This window comes from Papilio machaon, chromosome 7 (assembly GCF_912999745.1).
Source record: "Papilio machaon chromosome 7, ilPapMach1.1, whole genome shotgun sequence".
NCBI lineage: Eukaryota > Metazoa > Arthropoda > Insecta > Lepidoptera > Papilionidae > Papilio > Papilio machaon.
Genome location: NC_059992.1, coordinates 6,272,918 through 6,297,445, shown reverse-complemented (window position 1 = coordinate 6,297,445; position 24,528 = coordinate 6,272,918). Strand labels below are relative to the sequence as shown.

General features: G+C 35.1%; 1 protein-coding gene across 1 annotated transcript in view; it reads right to left on the bottom strand.

Moving 5' to 3' along the window:
* The window catches only part of LOC123720920 (headcase protein), a 66,051-nt gene extending 42,201 nt beyond the window's left edge, over positions 1–23,850 (bottom strand). The window contains exon 1 of the mRNA XM_045678594.1: positions 23,119–23,850. Within this exon, the coding sequence (XP_045534550.1) occupies positions 23,119–23,711 (593 nt within the window). The 5' untranslated portion in view covers positions 23,712–23,850. The remainder of the gene's footprint in view (positions 1–23,118) is intronic.
* Positions 23,851–24,528: the final 678 nt, after the last annotated feature.

Sequence of the window (24,528 nt, the reverse complement as noted above, 5' to 3'; positions counted from 1 at the left end):
ACGTCGTAGAATTTTACACTCAAGCAAACACATGTCGTGTTTTAAGAAATTGCGCACATGTTTAAATAAGTGGAAACTCGATCAAAACATTTTTTTGCAAAATGAATCGTATGGGTACTAACGAACAACTTATAATGGCCGGAAGCTAAGTTCTAAATATATTTCAGAGTATAAACATTGAGATAACAAAGGCGGGTTCAAGGTCCGAACATAAGCCCTCATTAGGATTCCAGAAAGTGTTCCGCATCGCTCGCATCACAAACAAAGGAGCCGATCGCTTTGGTATCGAATAATTTCAAGGTAGAATAAAGGTAGAATTCCCTCATTAATGCCAACGAATCAAAATATTTCTTAGAAGGAAGGCGTTGGTTACCGAAGAAACGGAATTCGCTTACAATGTTACAAAACGTTTAGGTTTACTTCTTAGTATTGATAAAATAAATATCATCAGTACTATTATTATTTTGTTAAATTTGACTATAGCTCAAATATGTACATAAAACATCAATTCTGTGTAATTTAATCTCGACGTATTCAAACGATTCATTATATTATAAATGTTGTCATTGTAGCCATATGTCGATGGGTCCTATGTTTAAGGGCCAAACCAAAGTAACAAATTGATGATTTTGACTTTTTTATGTTAAAAGCTACATCTTAGTCTAGTTAAAAACAACAACAAACGTGTTTATTTGCTGATGTAAAAGGGCCTATGCGGCTTATTTTCCTGTATGGTTGAAACTTTGAGAGCCTCTCCTGTAAAGTTGTCAATTTGCACATTGGCCCTTATTCGTAGGAGCCATCCATGTATGAAACAAAAAATTTCGTGACTAACATAAATAAGACAGACTATTGATAATTGGTAATTAAATTATTATAAAGACTAATTTATAAATAATCTAAAATACAGGAGATAAGTTAATTGTTGGTGGGGTTTTATTTAACAATTTAAACAAGACCGATAAATCATTCTAAAATATTATTAAATATTGTTAAAATTTTCTAATAAGAAACAATTTGATTTTTTAGACTTAGAATAATTTTTTTGAAAGAACGTCGATTAAGGACTGGGACGACGATTGGGACTACAATAAAACGAAGAACCGGATCGCTTTGAGAAATTTCGATAATTTTGTGACGTCAAAAGAAATAACCGAAAACAAAATATATCATAGAAATCCAACCAGTTTTCGTACATTGATTATTTAGGAAAAAAAACAAAATGTCACATTTTTTACCTGTTCTGGCCTCAATAACAAGATGGCTTCTTTTAGCATTTAAGCTCGAAATATCGTATGCCTGAATCACAAAACAAAAAAAGTCATACATTTGATTTTTAAAGGTATTCGTATTATTTTAAAGGTATTGGTATTATATTATACGTATTTCACACTACTTGATTCTGGACAGGTTTGCATTTGCATATTTTTCCCGCCCTTTACAAATATCACTTGTTTACCTTAAAATAAATAAAAAAGTATAAAATAGAAACATTGTTATTATAAGTAATTGTAAAGCTACATCTTGCTTTTGTACGGCAAATTTTTGTGGGCAAAAAGGTGTGGTGTGTTATATAAATATTATAAATGAGAAAGTTTGAATGGATAGACCATTGATTTACTACTAGCGTTTACTACGGCTAGTGGTAAATCAATGGGATAGACGGATGGATGTTTGTTAAAACGTATCTCCAGAACGGGTGCATGCATTTGGTTGAAAATAAGTAATTTAGAACACAGTCTGGAAGAATTAGGCTACCTATGATCCCAAAAATATGTTCGGTTCCCGTGGGATACGTCTGATCCGCACATTTACCTACTCGATAACGCCCCAAAGATTCAACACATATTATTGAAATTTGACACAGATATAGAACATAATCTCGAGTACCACTTTTTACCTTTTTCTTCACTGACGTAGTGGCGGGCAAAAGTTAGTGATAAAATATTTTTTCTACCCCAGATATTATTTTGGTCTTTAAATCTCTAACAAATCCATGTCTATTAACCAGTCCCCGCATAAAAGGAGTCAAACATGGCTTTATTGGTACTTGAAAAGAGCCGAGCGTTGTAATTGCACATTAAGTTAGCACGGCTAATACTTGAAGCGTTATGTTTTGCATTGCTTAGAGCTAAGCCTTCAACTTGCACTCCTGAAACGCAGAGACCGCGAATGTTTCTTATTGTGAGATACCAGTATCGAAACACTTATTTAAAATCATACTGACCTAAGTACAAAACCAATGTTCAAACTTTGGCAAACATTTGAATGATATGTCAATAATATGACAAAAAGTTTCTGTATTCCGGTATAAGTAATTTGTTATTTTTTTGTCAAGATCGCATTCAGGAAGCGTACGCATAATCATATTTCAATATTCGTGTTTTCTGGTTTTGTCTAATATCAGCGTGCGATAAAAGAGTTAACATATGTTTAAGCATAATAAAAACACAAAGTTTTTTTATGATTAGTCACTGAGAATTATTATTCGAATTACAAATCCATCATATGATAATTCGAAAAAATATAAAAATACTTACATAAGTATAAAAATACTTATATAAATATTCTAATACTCAATAAAGTCAGGAGGTTTTAATTAAAAATAATTTCTTCAAATGGAATAAAATGGAATAATTATATTAATTAAAAATAATTTCTAACAACAAAATATCATGTCTACCAACGATTATACCATTGATTGCAACTAAAATGTGCGTGCATTTAATAGCTATTTACAATGCAACAGTACTTGAAGATGGCGGTACTTCACGTTGGTTATAATTATCTCTGCATACGTTTGTATAATATAGATAACACTGCAAACATCAAACCATGGTTCAAAAGACCAATTGATATACTGAATTGTGAACCGAAATAAACTAGACTGTGATAATTAATCGTACAATTCATTTATATTTATTAAATTAAAATGTCAAAACTATCGAATGAAAAATCTTTAATCTTAATAATATGCTATATATCCAGTATCTTAGTCTGATAACTAACTCCATTTAGATTATGTAAAAAAAGTACATTTTATTATTTTTTTAAAGACATCATTCGCACACTTAGCTATACCTAGTTTTTGACTAGCTTTTGTGGGAGTCACAGCCGGAGAATACTTTTAATAAAATACAGTCTTCTTTAACTCGTATATTTTCTTTGATGAATTGTAAATTACAACTTTTTTACAATTACTAATCTTACATCTGTCTCACGATTCCCCGAATGATGCCAACTTGGCTGTCATTCAGACTACTCATTACAATACTTTTAATTTACGATATCGAATTACTGTCCGATTAATAACAAAATAAGTAGAATATTTCTATTTCAAATTTGTGAATCAAATATTTAAATAATATGGTGGATCCCAAATCAATGATAAATGATGTTATTTTAAAATAATCAAAAGTGTTATTGATTTATAGAATAGACAAAATAATGTTTTAGGTTATGGAATTACAGAATATATAAAATAGCTTACAGCTCGGCCTTCCTGCTAAAAGCGAGTCCCTTCGCTTGAAGTAATTAAAAATTTATCGAATTCATATATAAAATACATAGTAGTCGGCTCTAAATCATTAGTTATTTTAACATTAACTTTAAGAACAAATAAAATAAACTACTTCATACCTTTAACTAAACCACGCTTATCAATTAATTATCAAATTATTAATCAAACAGTAATTTTACAAAATAAAATAACCGCTCTGCACGAGGCTGACATATAAAACTTATAGTTTAGATCTTTATTCTCTTCCTCCTCTTCCCTATTATCATCTTCAACAATTCGATAAATCTGATTTGTTTTCTTTTAGTTTCTTTATAATTGTTGTTGCATCCAAGGTCTGTTTCGAATCTGTATCTAAAAGTTATATTATTCCGCCTTTAACGCCTTCATCTTTTCATCGGATGACTAGCCTGTGGTGATCCAGTCCTGTTCTCCATCCTCAACAGCCAATACATAAATATAGTTAATAAATTCTAGCTCAAGCATCTCAACCGGGTCATGGCTCAATGTGGAAATGAACTATGTTTCCGCGGTCACTCAGAAAATATTCCTTCAACGTTTGAGAAACAGGGCCCACTGCCACGCCAAGAATATTCTTTTGTCACTTTTTAAAAGATCAGTTATCTGTGTTCCATATGAAGGGTAATTTTTATGAATTTTCCCAAAATCCAGAAGGTCTAAGAAATCCACCTAGTTCGCGCTGGATCGAAAAACCCAGATACAGCCTCAGTTCCATGGTAGCCAGGACCAACTCCACTTGCACTCACTTCATAGTCAAGAAAATCAATGGTGTCAAGGAAAAATGGCAAGATTAAGCAGCTCTAAAACTACCAAACGCTGTAGCTCCTCAGTTAGGCAGCTTTATAGCGTGACTCCTCGGCTATTAGTACCTGACAAAAACTAGAGTTAGATTCAGCGAGTAAAAACCTTATTGCCCGAAATCAGTCTAATAGGTTTTCAGTTCGGAGGAGTGTACAGTACCCCTTGTTGGCCCTGTAATTTAAATCACGACAGTTCATTTAAACCAGAACTAACCCATATTCCTCAGCAAAAACGAACCGGAACCTGGACAACCACCTCTACTAAACTTGTGGAACCTAGTTCGTGAAGTTCAACTGAAAAGCAACTCTTCTTTTCAACTATCTTATTCTTCAATGCTTAAATTATTCATCAGTATAAGACTGCAATTCAGCCATATTATAGAAGGTAACGGTTCTAATATAAGTCAGAACCAAAAGAAGAATAGTAGACATACATTATTATATCCTTTAGTTTAACAATTATTCCTAAATAAAACTGTCTATAATGTCTTTAATGAGAAAATGTCATCAAGGCCACCAACATTGGACAGTTACGTCAACCAGGACAATTAGCGGCAATGAGTAACTGCAGAGAGCCCAAGCGTCTAATAGAGAGTCGACGAGAGGGACGTAGATTACATGGAAAACCGAAATAAACATGTTTGGATGATGTCGAACGAGATTTCAAGATATCGGCTAGAAACAAAAAAAACAGCCAAAATAGACCGATCATCACACCGCTGTGTTCAACTAGTATTGACATGATAAAGAAACGGAATTTGAATGTTTGAATTTTGAATTTCGAAGAGTGGAAAAAGGTCACTGTCACCTAACAAACCAGAGGCCTCTAACAACGATTCAATGTTCGTTTGATATAAAAATCCCTATAAATAATAGTTCTATAAGACTCGTAAGAACACAGCCATATTTCGATGCATATTTCTTTCTTGTTATTACTTTATATTTAAGCCTAAATAACCAAATGAAGACTTTTTACGCAATAATTAGTTTACATTTCCACTTCATCCTCATCGTATATGAGTAAGTAAGTGCTAAAACTCAACCGAAACACGTCAGATATTATTTTTATTTCTTTCATGCATAAATAGTTAGGAGTCAGAGGAACCAAAACTGCCTCGGCGTTCAAAACCAGTTGTAGCAAATTAATCTCTTGTAAGAGCCATCCGATAAATTACAAGTCTATAATGCGCTAAATATACTCCTCGTTTCGTATTCGCCAAGAAATAAACAACACTTCTTTCCGGCTGTACCCCCAATAAAAAAGTTAACATACATTTTCGGATCAATAAAAGGAGAAGAAACAACATGAACTACGCATGAGTAGATTTAGGCATCCTAACGACTCTAGTAGCTTCAAAATATATTTTAGCCCTGGGATCACCTCAAATACTTTTAGTGCACCAGTCATAAAAATATCAGGGATCACTGTAAATAAATGTTACTCACAAAGTCGTCACTTATCACATACATATCCACTGCCTTAGCAGTTCTCCTTACCTTAACTCTGAACGAAACCTCCGTAACGCCCTCCAATACACCTAGGCCATTAACCATTACAAAAGAGCGGGCCCGTCTTCTGGTGTCATGATGTCCCATCTCTGCACTCCTTCTACCATCGAGCTGGCAAGGGGTCATTAGCTTCCCAAATGCAAACGGCAATACACATTGTGGTCATTAATTTCAACGTCGAATATATATTAGTCGAGCGCCCCCCGTCCGAATCAGTTGGGCAACTCGTTTATCGTCTCCATTTCGGTCCGGCACCTTCTCAATGTCCTTATCAGAGCGCGCACCTTTTCGAAACAACAAACAGAGGCGCTACAATCCTTCACATGCTTTACTTTCCGTGAGCACACTTAAAGTCTCAAAAGTCAAACTCAAAGTCCTAGTTGGTCGGCTATAGCAAGTCAATCCTGAACCATTCGATTTTGAAGCAATAGTTGCATTTCTCCTGTCATTACGAATATCAGCGTCAAAATATTTAATCGAGCCGTCTCTACGGCCATAACTTCAATACAATAAGCATTTCAACAAGCAATCGGTCGCCTGATGAACAAATATCCAACATCCGATCAACAAACCTACCTTCAAGTAGCAATAATGCTTCAAAAGTAATTACAATAACAATTTTAACGGTAATATATAAATTACAGTTCATAAAAGTAAAAGTTATAAAATCTATCTTATAATAACAGAATCTTAATGTAAACCAAGAAATTGTTTACACATTATTTTTCTTAGTCAACAAAAATCATTCATAGTTATACCGAGCTTTCTGGATACGCCACGATTTTAATCTATCTTTAAATGAGGCGAAGCTGGTAGCTACTGTGATGTGGTTTGGCAGGCGGTTGTAAACAGCAGGCCCACAACGTGTTCTCTGCTCGTGTACGTGTTCGTGTCGACTTGTCCGTCTCGTCCTGTCGATGCGCTACTAGAGCTAGCTTGTCCGCGCCGCGAGTCATCATACTGCTGCTGCCGGATTCCTTTTGTGTTTTAAAGTCGCGAAGCGTTTAACGGGTGAACATTGCCACCTGGAAAATAACGCCAATCTCCAGCAGAGTGAAGGCTCCGGTTTCGACTTTCCTCTCCAACGTGGCTCCTTCGGTTCGCGGCGATTAATGCACACTTCCGCTTCTAGCATGTGCACCTCCGCACTGCAATGATTAGCCTCGACATGCTGCTACCGTAAAGGTTTCGGCCAGTTCAAAAACCTCGGATTCTCCCGTCTCACTCCGCTCTTGCAACTGGGTAAGTTCTTGGGTCTGCCATAGTTCTCGCTCCTAAGCATTCGCAGATTTGATCTATTGCTCACGCCCGTGAGCTCGGCAAATCTCGGCTGTCGCTCTCACACCTGAGAGAATACAAACTTTATTCATCGCTCTCTTACCTGAGCGGATACAAATCACGGCCGTCGCTCTCCCACCTGAGAGCACAACCTTGATTCATCGTTCTTATACTTGAGTGAATAAAAATCGCGGCCGTCGCTCTCACACCTGAGAGCACAACCTTGATTCATCGTTCACATACTTCAGTGGATACAAATCGCGGCCGTCGCTCTCCCACCTGAGAGCACAACCTTGATTCATCGTTCTTATACTTGAGTGAATAAAAATCGCGGCCGTCGCTCTCACACCTGAGAGCACAACCTTGATTCATCGTTCACATACTTCAGTGGATACAAATCGCGGCCGTCGCTCTCACACCTGAGAGCACAACCTTGATTCATCGTTCACATCAGTCTCTGTTATAGCTCTCACACCTGAGCTCACGTCAGTCTCTGTTATAGCTCTCACACTTGAGCTCCCGTCAGTCTTTCACTGCTCTCACACCTGAGAACTCATAGGTATCTGTAATCGATCTCATATCAGTCTCACGTCAGTCTTAGTCATTAGTCTCAAACCCGGATTGTCGCCGATCTCGCTTCTCAGCCGTGAATACACGCTAGTCTTATCATCACGCAATGCTAGTCTTTATTTTCACCCTGGTCCTCGCACCTGGGCACAACTGGATCTCCTTAATTATCGTTCTCACGTCCCATTGTGGCATCTGAAACTGACAATTATCAGCGTAGTAACCAATAACAATACTAAAATGTTCCAACATAATCTCCTTAGTTCGTAACAAAGAACAATACAGGAATAGCATAAAAACTAGAATTTTGTCAGGTTACATAAACAGCCATGTTCATTTTCTCTATAGATTTTTAATTTATTATTCATGTAAACTCGAAAATGTTTAATGGAATTTAATTATTATTGTACAAAACTCTGGTACCTACACATATATTGCTATGCCCTTACAGGGTGTCACATGTAAGTTCTTGGCATTACAATTGTAAACATCAATATAAGTACTGTAACATGCAAGAAAGGAATGAATAGTAAAGGAATGAATCAATAATCCCAAAATACCAGTCACACTATAGGATTCAGGAGTTTTAACTCGCCTTAGTATCATAGTCACATACAGGTAAAACCAGGAAACCCAAAAATCAAGTGTTATTTATAAATTATGAGATATAAATAAAGAAGTTCTGTAATTTCAATATTTTTTTTTGAAACTTTATATATTTATTTTAACACATCATAATTAATCTTAGGATTAGAGCAAAGTTCCACAAAACTTTATAAAATAATTTGTCTGCAGAATTAAAATGTAGGTTGTATAGTTAATCTTAAAAATATTAGATTTATTTCATTCAACAACATCTTGTTTTGTTAGTCAAAGTTAACTTTTATTTGTATTCATATTGATTTTCAAGTATATAAAAGTAGAAGTATAAGGATGTAAATCTTGAATTAATTGCTTTGGCTATGTGTAACTTGTGATATAGTATTTACTAAACTTAACTTCTAAGAAGTTAATTTATGTGTATAATTACCCTTTTTGTATACATAGAATGTATTTAAATCTGTACAATACACCCAAATTTAAGAAAATAATTTAATTAAATAATAACAACATAACATTTTGTACTTTCCACATGTAGCATTTTTGACATAAATGTACAATCACCTTCATTTATGTTGTTCCATTAAATGGAAGATTGCTTTACTTTGCAATGTACATCCACAATCTCTGATATATTTATTTAATTATGTATTTATTTGGACAAAATAATAACCAAAATAACAAAATATTATAATAATATAATATGATAATTTGTTAAAAAAAAACATAAAAGCAACTAATAATAAGAATCCATACTGAGAATAAGGAATAATGAATTTAAAAAAAAAATAGCACACACTTTTGAGTGCTAGTGATATTTTGATAAAACCAAAAGTATCCATGTAGGTACTTTACTTTCCCCACATACACGAACCATAGCACAACCCTAAGCCATTTTGTTATGGCTTTGTAACCCAAAACAAATCCTTCTCTCTGTATTCGCTTACAGTTTATCTACAAACACACTTTTCAGCAATATGTTTATGTTTAAATTTGATTGAACAAGGTTTACTCACATGAACTTTGTAGACGTAGATCGAAAACAACGCTTGTTCTCGTGTCATCCCACTTCTGAAGCTGTGGGAGTCACAGCCGGAGAATACTTTTAATAAAATACAGTCTTCTTTAACTCGTATATTTTCTTTGATGAATTGTAAATTACAACTTTTTTACAATTACTAATCTTACATCTGTCTCACGATTCCCCGAATGATGCCAACTTGGCTGTCATTCAGACTACTCATTACAATACTTTTAATTTACGATATCGAATTACTGTCCGATTAATAACAAAATAAGTAGAATATTTCTATTTCAAATTTGTGAATCAAATATTTAAATAATATGGTGGATCCCAAATCAATGATAAATGATGTTATTTTAAAATAATCAAAAGTGTTATTGATTTATAGAATAGACAAAATAATGTTTTAGGTTATGGAATTACAGAATATATAAAATAGCTTACACTTTGACATTTGTTTTTTTTTTTAAACTAAAATTACCCTTAGAAATAATTTGCATAATAAAAAACTAAATAGGTAAATTTAAAACATTTTAAAACTGTTGATCATCAACAAAACTCATTATCCGATAATAAAATACAATGTACATATGTGTCGGAGAAGTAAACATACTATAAATACTACCATGCACTGTTTACGTCACGAATGCACATTGCACATGATTTTACAACTGCATTTGTGTTGAGGATGGTTAGTTCCATGAGAAATATTACGATCGTGATAAAATAACTTCTATTACAATATTATATATTTTATTTATTTAATGTCGTCTGTGAATAGTCCAGACGATAACGAGTCACGGTTAGCGGTTAGTATTGTTACAATAGAGAAATGTAACTATAATGATTCTTTGAAATAGAATGAGAGATTTTGTACTTCACTTCGTGACCTATAGGTTGAACTAAACCGTTATGCCATGGTAAAGAGAATAGAATTCTAGATTCGATTACAAGCTGAGGCGAGTGAATTGTACAAAAATATTTGTTAAGTCTGTTTTTTTCTTATTTTAGAAAATAAGAGAGATGGCTGAGTATAAAATAAGAGATGGCTGAGTATAAAATAAGAGATGGCTGAGAATAAGAGTGATGGCTGAGTTTCTGTGTGTGTTTCAATAGTCGAAACCTAGAGGTGCAAAATTAACACTACAAAAACACTAAAACAGGTACGTATAATTTAAGTACGTACAATTAAAGGAAATAATTTCGTAAGCATGTGTTTTAAAAATTTACCTCAAATGTATAGGTATTTTTATATCTATACATTAAGTAATTTGTTAATATTAAAGCTAGTTTTTAAGAAATAATTATTAATTTCTTCAAACTTCAGCCAAACAAAACAACATTTTGATTTTTTATAAGAGAATAATGTCATTAATAAAATGCAGCTACTGACACACATAGGTTGTTAGCGAGATGCTCTAGCGAATAATTTAATAGCAGTTACAACTCAAGGACCGATGATAAATTGAGACCTAGAAGCAACTTGCACGAATCTGACCTACGCATGTCTAAAACGAATGCATTTACCTCACCTGAGAAATCTCATGGTATTCAAATTTACTTATAAACAAGGTTTATTTATAAAATTATAATACTAACCAGTATCCAAAATAAATCAATTAAATAAACAATGGCTTTGACAAGTATCGCATTTATTAAGTGAGAATAGATAAACAAGCAGCAAATATGTTCGGATAAAATTTATTATTAACTGGTAGTCAATGCGTAAATACCAAATGTAAAATGCGAGTTATGTTAGAATTGTAAATTAATATTAAAGTTTATTGTAGAGGCAATTGTGGCGACAGAATTTATTTCAATAAACATAAATTATAACGCAAATTGCAATAACACTATTCACTGTCGTTCGGATTTGGTTTAAATTAAAAAACTTACTTGAGAATAGAAAAGATAAATGACATATGAAGAAATAGACAAAACATGCGAAGGCATTTTATAACAATGCTTCGCTACAATCGCAGAAGTGAACCGAAAGTGAACAATCAACACAATGACAGCATTAATAAATTCTTATATGATAGTGACAAGTCAACGCATCCATAAATCTAACATCTAATCTGTACGTCAAGCCCAGCCCATCGCAACGGATACTAGGAGATTTAGTTGCATGCATTGCAACACAAGGGCCATCTGCGACGTACATTTAAATTAAGTCCGCTGCCAACCCAATTAGCATTACCGAGGCGACACTTCGTGAGGGTTAGGCTCAAAAGAGTGCATTTGGAAATTTAACCCTGTCTGGGAAGCCACAGCGAATTTAATCAAAAGACAACAAGCACTCCCGACAAGGGTAACGGGGAGGTTTTTTAAAATTAGACTTCGTTCCTGGAAAAGTTAGAACAAAATGTATCCATTTTCAATGACTACCTTATATCTAATTAACAGTGCAAAGCTGGCATTGAAATTCACAAGTTTTTTTTTCGTCTATATATATATATATAAACAAGTAGCTGTTTTTATGATCTACATTTTTGATTACTGCTTTTTGTTGCAGTGGAGAAGACTCCGACCAATAAAAAAAATCTCCAAAGAGATATTTGAATGATGTCAAAGGCGATAAAGAAGCGACTTGCTTGTTAGTCAGAACAGAGAAAATTGGACGTATTCGAATAGGAAGGAGAGGAGACAAGTTGGCGTTTGACCTTTGGACAATGAGCGCTCGGTATATGGGCTCAACGAACTACTGAACTTTACGTATAACGGTTGCCATTACAACATTCTCAGTGCGCACCGATACTTACCTTGTGAATTATCAACTGGCTCAGTGCCATATTTCAATACGATTGTTATTTAAATAAGTTAATTTAATATCCGAGCATGACACGTTAGTTATGCGTTATGTACACAAACGCATTCTTCATGAACGACCTGAATAAAGTCGCTTTATACGATTTATACTGATAAGTTCATGGCAATAAAGTGAATAAAAGAGCTAATTATAGATTTATGATATAACATTGCTTTTATTATGAATACAATAGGTACTTGAAACGGTGAAACATTGCACTTAATTAAATTGTTTACTCGGTCGCGGTACAATTATTAATGCACAGAGGTTATTTAGAAGACCATTTGAAAACTAAGATGGTAAAAATACTAAGTTAAAATACTGAAAAATAACAGACAAGTGATGTAAACGTATCGGAAATGTAAATTTTGGAATCATTGTAAAATCATAATCTGACGATTGAATTTTCACACGTCTCGTGTTCCTCAATTATTACAATTCCCCCTCCATATTTCTAAGTAGCATCTATTGAATTCGTCGAGGCTTGCGCATGCGTTTAGATCGCGTGCAATCTTCGAAAGTGTACAGATAATGTGAAATGCAGTGACAGCAGCTCGGCACGGCAACATCGCATCTTATATTTAGCCCGGAACATAAAGCTTCGTTCACAAATTTATTTGCATCGACGATCGCCCGCCGCGCGACGCAAATAGCATCGCCTCGGCCCTGAACCTATCCGAACTTTCTCCCGGTGCAATCGGCAATGCTTGCTGTTTGGCGCGCGTTCGTGCTTTTTACATCCCTTGTTGCTAAATGTTTAAGCACTAGTTCCATTCCATGGCACACTTGGTGCCAGCTTAAGTACTTTTAGTTTAGCTTCTATCATTTATTCTTGATGTAAGGTTCGAATCAATATATTATTGTCAAAGAAGCTTTCATAAAGATTAAATTCTTTATTGTGAGCATGCATTCATAATTCTATGCAACTAAAAATTACCAATACTTTATGACCGCTATAAGTTAGTAAACAATGTGACCAAAAAAAAAACTTCTACTATAAGTTAGGTGGAATCAACATAACATTAACAATGAACAATAAAGGCAAGTATAAAGCAATTTAAACTAGCAAGTTGCAGCCAAGTCTTGAAAGTTTCATTGAATGCTGACACATGCATTGTACCAAAGCTGGCGGTCACTGCGTCCGTCCGTGGCAGGACTTGCACGAGTCATTTCGGGTATTAATGGCTAAAATATGCATAACCCGCTTTGAATTGTCGCTCGTCGCCAGACTTTGCAATGAATACTGTGCTGACTAAACGTGAATCAGTCAGTAACGTTAGTTTATTTTTTTTGTATTTATTACAAATATTATTTATTAGTTATGCTATAATTAACTTCATTTTCATAAAAAGAATAATTCCCATATTATTTTGTAGTCTGTCACAAAAACGTCGCATCAGTCTTGTAAGATTAGCATTTACTTAAAGTCACAAACAACATGACTAATATGCCTATATCCGGATCAACCTACATCATAGCTTATAAATATGAAAAAAAGGTAAAAACATGCACCCACAAAGTAACAAAGAAAAGAAAATACAATTGTTGAAGAGAAGCCAATTGAAAATCGACGAATAAAACAAGACCCATGTCAACATGTCGTGCGTCAAAACTTAAAGTTAACTGCGTCACACCGAAATCGCACACAGGGTAAAGCGGTGCGTGTCCACGTTTCCTCGCCGCACAGCACGTAAAATACACTCGAACACATCACCCGACACCACTGTGCATAATCACGGATATTTGCAATTCAAAACGCGAGTCGCGCCACTTTTTGAGCTTCATAAAAACGCATTGTGCTCACACAAAGTTTCCACTGTCGGTGTACTCCCGACACTATGGCGTGTAAGTTGGTGCAAGGTCGCGATTCTCACGTGACGCAGTTAAATCGCGTCGTAGTAAAGCGGGAAGGGTGCAGGATACCGGCGGATATTCAGCTGCAATTTACTGCGGACATGCGCCGTTGCGTCGATGGCGCCCTAAACTCGACTACGAACTAAAAGGGTGCTACAAAGATGCCTCGGACGATTAAAAACTGGTAAAAAAACATTTTAGAATAAAAGGTAAACAATTTGGCGTTTTTAACTACATTATTCAACTTAATTTTAAATCAATGGTTCGTATCTTCGTCGTAATTATATGGAGTAAAACCAACATTAGGTAAATTATTTATTTGCCACTTCAATGAAAGAATGTGCAGTTAATGATTTTTATATTTAGGTAATAACATGGACAGATTGTTTTAAAATCACCCTCCTACGTACGATGCATGTTTGATACGCACTAAATATTCGTTAACGATCCTGCCACCCTCTGCGTCATACGAGGACGGAACTGAATAGTCATTGAAGCACTTCATGCAGTTGCTTAAACTGCGCATTTGGCTAACGTCGCAGTAAGCCGTTTATTTACTTATACACGCACTCGACAATAAATTACATAATAAGTTACTTATTTAACATTATTTTAAGGGAATTGTTTTATGAACAAACTACCTTCTTCGATGTCAATTTGATAATAGAATGAACGTGAAAAAAATTTAGTAATGTGTAAACAAATGATTTCGCATACCTACTTTTTAAAATTAGTTTTTAACTTACAATACATCGCAAGTTGATCAAATGAAATTCTATCTATGGATGAAATCACAATATTCGTTATTTTGCAAAAACAAACTGCGTAAATATAGTACAAGAATGCTGTACACTATCAATTTTAAAAAGGGCGTTTGTTTTCAGAACTTTAGATAAGAGTTGTGTGCTAAAGATATCTCGAGAGTGAGTCAAACTGTTGATACGTTTGTTTAGTTAGTTGAATACAATCAAAATGTCTATATTTGTGTATTTGTATCATGTGATGATACCCTTTAGCGGCCTCCCCTCTTCGAGTCTTCACGCGCCACTGAGCGAAGTGACTCACGGCGACGCATTGCTTAAGGAACTGTTATTAACCTCCTAAAAATAACATTTTTTTTATTAAATTAAATTAACACTCGTTAACAAGAAGAATCTAATTTAAGTGGCAGTTGTTTTAACTAAAATCTGGTGATAAATTAAATGATTTGACATTTATCATGACATTTGAATATTATGAAAATGTAAACATATACATTGAAGTACAGATAGCAAATTATACATAATAACGGATTTAATAAATAAAACAAATTTACGATTTACAAAAGATGGGATGTAAAGAAAGTTGTTTTATATTTTATTTACCATGTACACGCATTTAACATTTAAATGCCTGTTGCGTTTTAAACAAAAAAAAAATAGTACAAAACGCGCACGTGTGACCTTGGCCTTGGCCTTTCGTTTATCCGAGCTTTTTATAGGGGCGAGAGATCGCCGGTTATAAGCCAGAGCTGCGCCTTAACACAGCGTTGTGCCAGTTTCACACGAGGGCATAACAGTGAGGCTGAAAAGAATACATTGCAATACTGCATCATTGTGACGCACATACAAACAGACAAAATAGCACTGTTCTGACTGGGCGTTGTGGGTTAAAACAATAGCAGTACTACACAGTCTACTGAATCTCAGCATCATTGTTTGGCCCTCGTGTGAAACTATTATTACGGTAGCACGGTGGGCTCGTCTCAAGGTTATAAGCATACGTGATCAGACTGCTTTTTGTGTCACAACAATTTCGCGGACTGAATAGTCGTCTTCCTGCAACCACATAGGGGCAAAATTTTAACATCAACGTTACGGTTTATTTCATAATTTCTTGTAATATGTAAACACTTAATAGCTATGGACTAGTTATAGTGCCTTGAGTAACACTCAGCTTTGCTAAAACACAACCATTTAAAATATAAAAATTCGGATCTAATGATAAAAATATTCCTAGACCAGATCGACCATTGCTTGAAGTAGTGGTATTTAATCTCACAAATGAGACTTTTTTATCCTTCAATGTTTTTTTTTTTTTATAGTCTCACCTCTCACTAACTTCAGTTTACACTACAAAAAAGCATATTTTATATCATCATCATCAGCTCACTATACGTCCCCACCGAGGGGCTCGGAGCCTACCCCAAGTTAGAGGTGACTAGGCCATAGTCAACCACGCTGGCCAAGTGCGGGTTGGTTGACTTCACACATATCATTGAATTTCTTCTCAGATATGTGCAGGTTGCATCACGATGTTTTCCTTCACCGTAAGAATGTCGGATAAATGTACATATGTAAATCGAAAATCGAAAAACACATTGGTACATGGCGGGATTCGAACCCAGGACCTGCAGATTGCAAGTCAAGTGCTTTAATTAAAAATTATATTTTATATACATTTATAAAATTCTGCATAATTGGTCAGTAAAAACTGCTACAAAGTAAGTTTAATTCTCGAATGTTTACGCGGCTTGTAACAGGAAAAATGTAGTTAATTAGTGATAACAGTTCTTGATTATAAACTTTAGGTATAATTAAGATATAGGTATTTCGTGACTCAGTCTAAATATTAAATTAATGAGCTGTGTTTTTTTTAATGCATCGTGTATGCTTACGAGATCAAGTTTGTGAAACGAATGAGTTCAACTTACTTACTATGGTAATACGCTTCAGACAAATAAAAAAAAATGATAATTAACAATTAAATAAATGAATGAATATGGTATGAATAAGTTTGTTAATTATTTTAAAACTTTAGATGGTTCTGTTATTTTAATTTCTAGAAAGATTTTTTATAAGAAAAACCTTAAATTCAAAGGTTTCTTAAATTCTCATTATTTACGTTTAATCAAATCTCAACGCACAACTAATGTCAAGTATTCAATATGTTATTACTGTGAACTTTAAATATATTCCCAAGTAAAAAGGCAAATCTTTACGATCCTGACTTCATCTTATGTTTATTTATAAAGTAATTGCAAACATCATTTATTTATGACTCACATTTGCCCTCAAGACCATTTCAGTCGTACTGTTCTATTTATTGAGATAGCGACTTTTCCGTTGATAATCAACACTGTTCGTGTTTATACATTACTAGCTGTCGCCCGCGACTCCGTCCGCGCGCAGTTAAAAAAAAACCAAACAAAATGAAAAATAGATGTTGGCCGATTCTCAGACCTACTGAATATGCTCACAAAATTTCATGAGAATCGGTCAAGCCGTTTCGGAGGAGTATGGCAACGAAAACTGTGACACGAGAATTTTATATATTAGATAATTTATATCGGAAAATAATATTAAAATCGCCATATATTCATAATATTCATTTAGAAAAATTACAATAATCACAGCAAAACCATTGACACCTCTTATCGAGTCTAAAACGAACAGTGAACCTAGCACGAATTTTTGAGGCAATCGTCATAGACAAAATTTGTGCAGCGTCTGGATTTAGAGTACACCAAAATATTGATAGGCGATTCCTAGCGATAAAAATAATTAGCAAGATTTCTGGTTATATCTCATATTCCGCCTTATTCTTATCAATTTGGCAATACGTTTCTCGCATCAAAATTTTGCATATGTAATTATTTACTTCATGGTTCGTTTGTGTGCCTATTATAATAAAGGTTATTATAAAACTAATATCGATTTGACAACAAAAGAAGACAATTCGTCGGTTACTGTCTTCTTTTAGTGGGTCCACTTTTCGAGCGCTGATCGTGTATCTGCCAAATTATACATCGATCTCTAAATCACTTGAATTATTAAACACCATCAGGTTATAACATTCAATATGAATACAAAAGTGATAAACATTGGTTATTAAGGAATGTGTGAGAAAAAGACATTTTCATGCCTTCAATATAAATATTTACACAACTTTCATAAGTAACAAGAAACAGATAGACTTTATTATAAAAATAGTGGTGAAATGTAAATATAATGTTAATATGTACCATTGGTAATGGCAATAGTGACTGTATATATAAATCTAAACGATTTAAAATTAATCTTTATGAAATCCTGTAGAATTTATTATGATAAAGAAGTAATACTTATTCTGTATATGGTTTTGCGGTGTCTTTTTTTATATAGCTCAATGTTTTCTACGTACAAATGCGTGCAAAGAATGCAAATAAGCTGATGTATTTTTAACATTCTAGGATTCTTCAAAATACAAGACAGGTAATATATGCATAAGTCGTGTATGTCCTATGATCAAAACAATTTTTAGTACTCATTTTGTTATACTTTAATACCTCATTTAAATCAAACATTAAACGTTTTGTTTAACTCTTTCTTTGATTATATCACTTGTACCAAATATAGTTAATACTAGCGGTCACCCGCGACTTCGTCAGCGTGGTATAAAAAATAGACAATAATATGCCAGCGTGCATCAGCTACCTTTGGCTCACCCGTTTCGGATATTACCCGGAACAAACGTGGCTTGCGGACAGACACACAGACGGAAAAAAATGGCTTTTCGTTATAGTTAAAGCAAAATAAACGTACACGAAAATGATTTTTTTTTATTTCGATATTAATGCAGACACCAGTTTTATTATATGTATAGAATACATAGTTTTGTTGTCCATTTTTGATATTAAAAGACCTTCATACGTACACATAACAACAATTAGGTATAGTTTCGTTTTATAAGCAAATGATAGATATAATTAGATGCACCCGAGCAGCCTAATAGAGAGTAATAGATACAGTAACTGGAAGCTGAACACCTCACCGCATATTAACCGCCTTATTATTTAAAGTACTGATTGAGTATTCGTAACTTATATGTACACATTAACGTTTATGTCTTCATAGGAAGGACAAATTTTTGATCTAATAAGCATTTTTAACAACTGTCATTGTTTTAAGTGATAAAAAACATTATGTTACTTGTCACTATAAAATATTTTTTTTTATTTGTTATTTACGGAACAATAGTTTTATCTGTCCGAAGTATGACAAAGAAATTCCATGGTATTAATTTTTGTGCCGCAGAAATATTGCGACAACTTTTATGAAGTAGCCTCGAGACTTTAGACCAGTAGCTGCCTCTCTGCTTTTACTTTTGAAACAATCCTTTACTTTTAAATTAAATGAAAAGTTCTAGAGAAGTAACTCCTTGAAAATCCAATACAGTCGAAAACTTTCTTTTTTTGTTTTACAAAATAAAAAATTTTACTACATAGCCAGTGCAATTAAAGGGTCATGTCCCTAAGTAGTGCTCACGAGGTTATTTTTCGTGTTACTTTTATGGGTCAAGACAACGGATAAATAAGAGTCGGACGTCATGCGGTCTTCGCCCACGATTCAATAAAGCTTGACGCTATAAAATACCTACAGCACCTACGCTTATTGCTTGATTAGAGATACAATTCACGTGTATTGTGCTGTATGGTAAGATTGGAATTTCAAGGAAATAATTGTTCTCTGTCTACTAACGGCATTGATATTATCGTTCGATAAAAAACAATTGAATTGAATCGAAATGTTACATTTAAAAACAAAACGGAATACGCGTGAGAAAATAAATTGAACAATTATTTTTGTAATACGTGATACATTTCAATTATTCTTGACCTTTTTATTTGTTTTGTCTCGCAAATATAACAAAATGACTATCATAAAAATAGAAGGTCATATTCCTTCCCCGTACTGAATGAGTTGATATTTCATAATATTGTTGCATTCAATTAATTTAATTCAGTTCGAAAGCCGTATAACCACCTGATCATCTTTAAACAGCTTGAATAGCAGAATACAAATTACATGTTCTTAGAAAATAAAGCTCTCACGACTATGACAATTCTGAATTAGGCAGAGATAGCAAATTTCAGTTTTGCAACGCTATTATTTTATGTAGGCCTTTAATAGATAATTAAAATCGTTCAAGAAGAACTCGGTTTGTGAATGTCTGAGCACAATAATAAAATATCGATGCGGAAATCGTGTGCGGTCCTGGTTATGTTGTGAACCGATCCTGAAATACCGGTCGCATGCCGAGATAAATAGCATTTGGTACTTTACTAAAAGGAGCCAATCGTGAGAACTGGTTTTAAAAGTTGCGATATTTAAATTTTGCATTGTAAAATTTCTTTTTTATTATGTACGATTTTGTATTTTTTTTTTGAGTTGACTATTACCATAACCACACGGTTGGGTTGTCCTGTTCGTCTACTATTTGGAGACCACATCTAAAATCTGCAAAAAGGTTTGATCATCAAATTCTGTCAAATTGGACAATACTTTTTATGATATTATAAAATATAGAAACCCAATTGCCAAAACATTAAGTCTACTTGTATTCCGAGAGACAAACTTTACCTTTAAATACCTACATAAGTATAGTACAATCAGTAACGCCATTGATTTGACATTAAAAGCTGTATATATGTTTGAACAATTTAATCTTTACACTAATAGTAAATAAAAGATCAAATTAAACATACGGGTCCGTCATAAACAAAGTAATCTTTAGCAGCGGGTACTTGACGTTCGAGGAGTGTATATATATTTTTTATGCACATAACAGGAAGTTTGTTGTTTTAATGAAGTCGCTAATAAATTAATATTAATAACACAACCCCATTATGCAGACTCCGTAGACCAAACAGGAATATGCAAATATTTATATGATATGAAATAATACCGCGACATAAGCTTAGCTTTACACAATATATTGGTAAAAATATGAAAAAAAATTGATATTTTTTTTTTTTTCAATGGAACACATTTTTAGGAATGTCTATTTTATTACATGTAGGGATATAAAATACAGCTTAAATACATTAGTGTGTAAATTCGTCAGCATGATGGGCCGAATGCTCAATTTGTGAATTGCACATTCAAGGGCGTATTTATAGAAGGGCTCGGTGTAGGGAACTTCCGTAGGGCTCTTTTTAAACCATGTGCACCGTACTGCGAACAAGTACCTTCGCTGCAACTTATTAAAAATATATAAGGAATAAATTATCTTCAGTCTGTAACACCGATAATTGTGCGTTTTATTGAAGAAAAAAACTTGAGTATTTAATCTTGTTTTTCTCGTAAGGCCTTATCGTATTTACTTTAAAAATGCATGAGCGAAGATAACGCTGTTATGACATGTGATAACCGGTTCACGTTCTATTAATACATTTCTGTTATTTAATTCAATCGTAATACTCGATTATTTCTTCTGAACAGCGAAGCGAGAAAAGAATTATTCTGTATAGCAAAAAGTTGCAAGAACTTATTTGCATGCAGTTTATGAAATGTGTGACATTTTGATTTTAATAAGTCCACTCAAACTACAAAAAACTTCGTAAAAAGAATTGTAACTCTATTTTTAAGTTTATATATTACATAAGTATTATCTTGTAACAATAAAGAAGTAAAATATAAATATAGATAACAAATATCTTGGAAACATAATGAACTTTTGTGCGGAGAAACCGCAACAATTCGGGATAGAGGCAGCTGTTTGGTAATTTGGGGAAAATGCATTTTTGGAATACGAGTGTGTGTACGGGAAACGGAAACCAGCTGTGCGCAGAGCGGTTAATGTACGGGAACCGGTCAAATTGCATTTTTAGGGCTCCACCAATTTCGGCGAGTGCTCTGTCCCTGCACGGATTAAAACACTTAAAATGCAGGATAGAAAAGAAAAATATTTACCCTTGTGCAATATTGGACTGCAAAAATATTTCGTATATCGCGGCCACTTGTCTATTACATTTAGGTCAAAAAATTTACAATTATTTTCATGACACGCCCAGCCTGTCTGTAATCAAATCAGTCTTTATTGTACTCTTTTGATATTTTTGGTCATGGTTTTGACTCCATAAAGAAGACTAAAAATTGTTTTTTCGGCTTCAAATCTAAACAGTTGAACAAATGTCCAAATGAGATCAGTCGGCTTCCTTCATTTGAAGAAAATATCTTTTGAAAAAACGCCAAAAATATCATACAACATTGGTAGCCTTTATTTCGAGAATTTTTTTTTTCTTATTTTTTAAAATTGTTTTTTTTTACATTTAAAAAGTTGGTATTGTATTTCATAGTCACACGCTATGCAAATTAAATATTCATGAACATTAAAAACAAGGGGGAGATATTGATATAAGTGCAATAATTGTTCTCTTACACTGGGCGTGAAGTGCGAAAAACTACTCAGGTTGCCTATTCTAAGCACTTTTAACTTTTTGATAAATAATTTTCGTATAAATACGACTTTGCAGCATCACTCCACATAATGACATAATTCTCAAATTAAAAGTGAAGCTGTAAAAATACTTTTGCTTACTTTTTTTGCTTCTTTAATTGTGTTCATTTATTACACCTTCTTATGCTTCAGTTTTCATTTTTTAATTTTAAAGGTATAGTCACATTTTTAATAATAAAACAGACTTTTTCAGAGCTAGAACAAAAACATGTTTACTTACAATATTTTTATTTTATGATTTCAACGATAATGTTGTTAAAATGTGCTCAAATGTTATAAAATATGTCCGTAACGAACTTTTTTTTAGTTTTATGTATTTCATATATGGCCATAAATCCATTACAGGCGTTCCCCACTTACATAAATGAATACGTGTAGTAGTTTTGGTTAGTATTTGGTAGTCAACTATCTCTCATTCCGGGGCAGAGCTGCGACGGGGCCGGTTTCCGAACGAACTAGCCGGCCCGAGACTTCCAACCAGTTTCGCGCCAATTATGTGCCGCTGTTATTCGTTACGATATAAACAAGCGACAAGAAACGCATTCAACACGCCGTAGGCATTTTACGTACAGAACATATTACCATTTAATTTGGGAGTCAGTATGTGTCAGTGTGTGAGATGCGAAGTCTTGGCCGGAAGATTAATTCCCAGAAAAGATGAATCGATTACATTTAAACCATCTGTTCTTTCTTGTCGTATTGTAAACATGTCGTTACTTGCAGTGACAAAGCTTCGTTGTAAACAACCATAATGTCGGTACTATTTAAATTATTTATGTTAATAGAAGGAAGTTGATTATAAATAGGTGCGTCGACGATTACCGCAGTGAGCCAAGTGATTACCAGTCTGAAAGTGAAAAACAGAATTAAAAATACCTACCTGACTCTGTCGGAAACGATTTCTGTTTTGGAGTTTCTCTTCGCCGGAGTAAAGGGCTGAGGCACGGCGTGTGTAGGGCTCGTAGAGGGCTCGGAGGGCGCCGATGGCGGTGAGCAGGAGCCCGAACTGGACAGGCTGAAGGCCCTGGAACGCACGTCGTTGGTTGCCGGCGTCCGCCCCGAGCGCGCTCGCCTGCGCCTCTTCTTCTCCTCGTCAGCTCTGATGACCGCACCCGGCGGAGCCCAATCTAAGTCTTTCTTTAAATGTCCTCGACCACATCTGCAGCCGCAGGCCTTGAATGCCAAATCATAAGCTTTCTTCGTCCACAGATTCTGGTGGCGCTGGCGTTCAGACCACGAGCGCGCTCGGCCACAAGACTTGAGATAGGCGAGCACGCCGGCCTCCCATTGCTCGAAGCATTCTCTGTGCATGTACCGGCCAACGGTGCAGGTGTCGTTGTTGCACAGCACGCGCACGGCGTCTTCGGCGCGGACGAGGTCGCGCGGGCGCAGGCACTCGCCGGGCACACAGCAGCCCTGCGAGTAGTCCTCCGCGTCGCGTTCGCCTGTGGCGCCTTGCCGCCGCGGGGCCATGCTGCACTCGCCGACGAAATCGAACGTGCCACGGAAAGTAGGAGCGCGTCACGCGAAACACATGCTTACAGGAGCGCGCGCGGCCGACTAATAACCGCGAGTGAACGAAAGCGAAATTTCAAGAGCGCAGCGCGTCGCCGCGCCGCCGCCTCGCCACCCGCTGCACGCGGGCGCGCGCCTGACCTTGCGGCGAACGGGAGGGACGCGGGACGTTCGGCGGGCGGCGCGGGAAACGAGCGGGGGGGCGGGGGCGCGGCGTGCAGCGAAGGGCGGGCCGCTCCGCCGTCGCGCCGGGTGGGGAGAAAGTGCCTAGCGAATTTTCACTTTCGCGCGGAAGCGGCAGCGGGCGCGCAAGCGATAGAAGTAGCGGATTGCACATGGCCGCCGTCGCTGCCTCGCGCCTTGGATTGGTACAAGAGGAAGCGCGATTTATTTAAGCGCACTCATTATGTTTTTACTAAACTCTTGGTGGACCATTTTCAATTTTATTGAATAACTTTTACAATAATCACAAATATATGCGAAAATTCATGTTTGTGACTTTTTACATTTTAACTCTCCCAGATCATCTCAGCCTAATACGACAAAGCCTTATATTCAAATTATATGTTCAAAAAAGGAAAGGCGAATTAGGTAGGTACATAGGAGCTTGGTTGCTGTCATCAAAGGCTCCTAAAGGAGTTTAGAAACTTAGTAGGTATAAAGAAGTTTTCGGTTCAAATTGCATCTTGGGCATGCCTCCACCGTCTATTAAAAAGCCATAGCACATTTCAAAAGGCTTGTTTCTAGGTTTGATTTGTTTAATTAATATTAATAA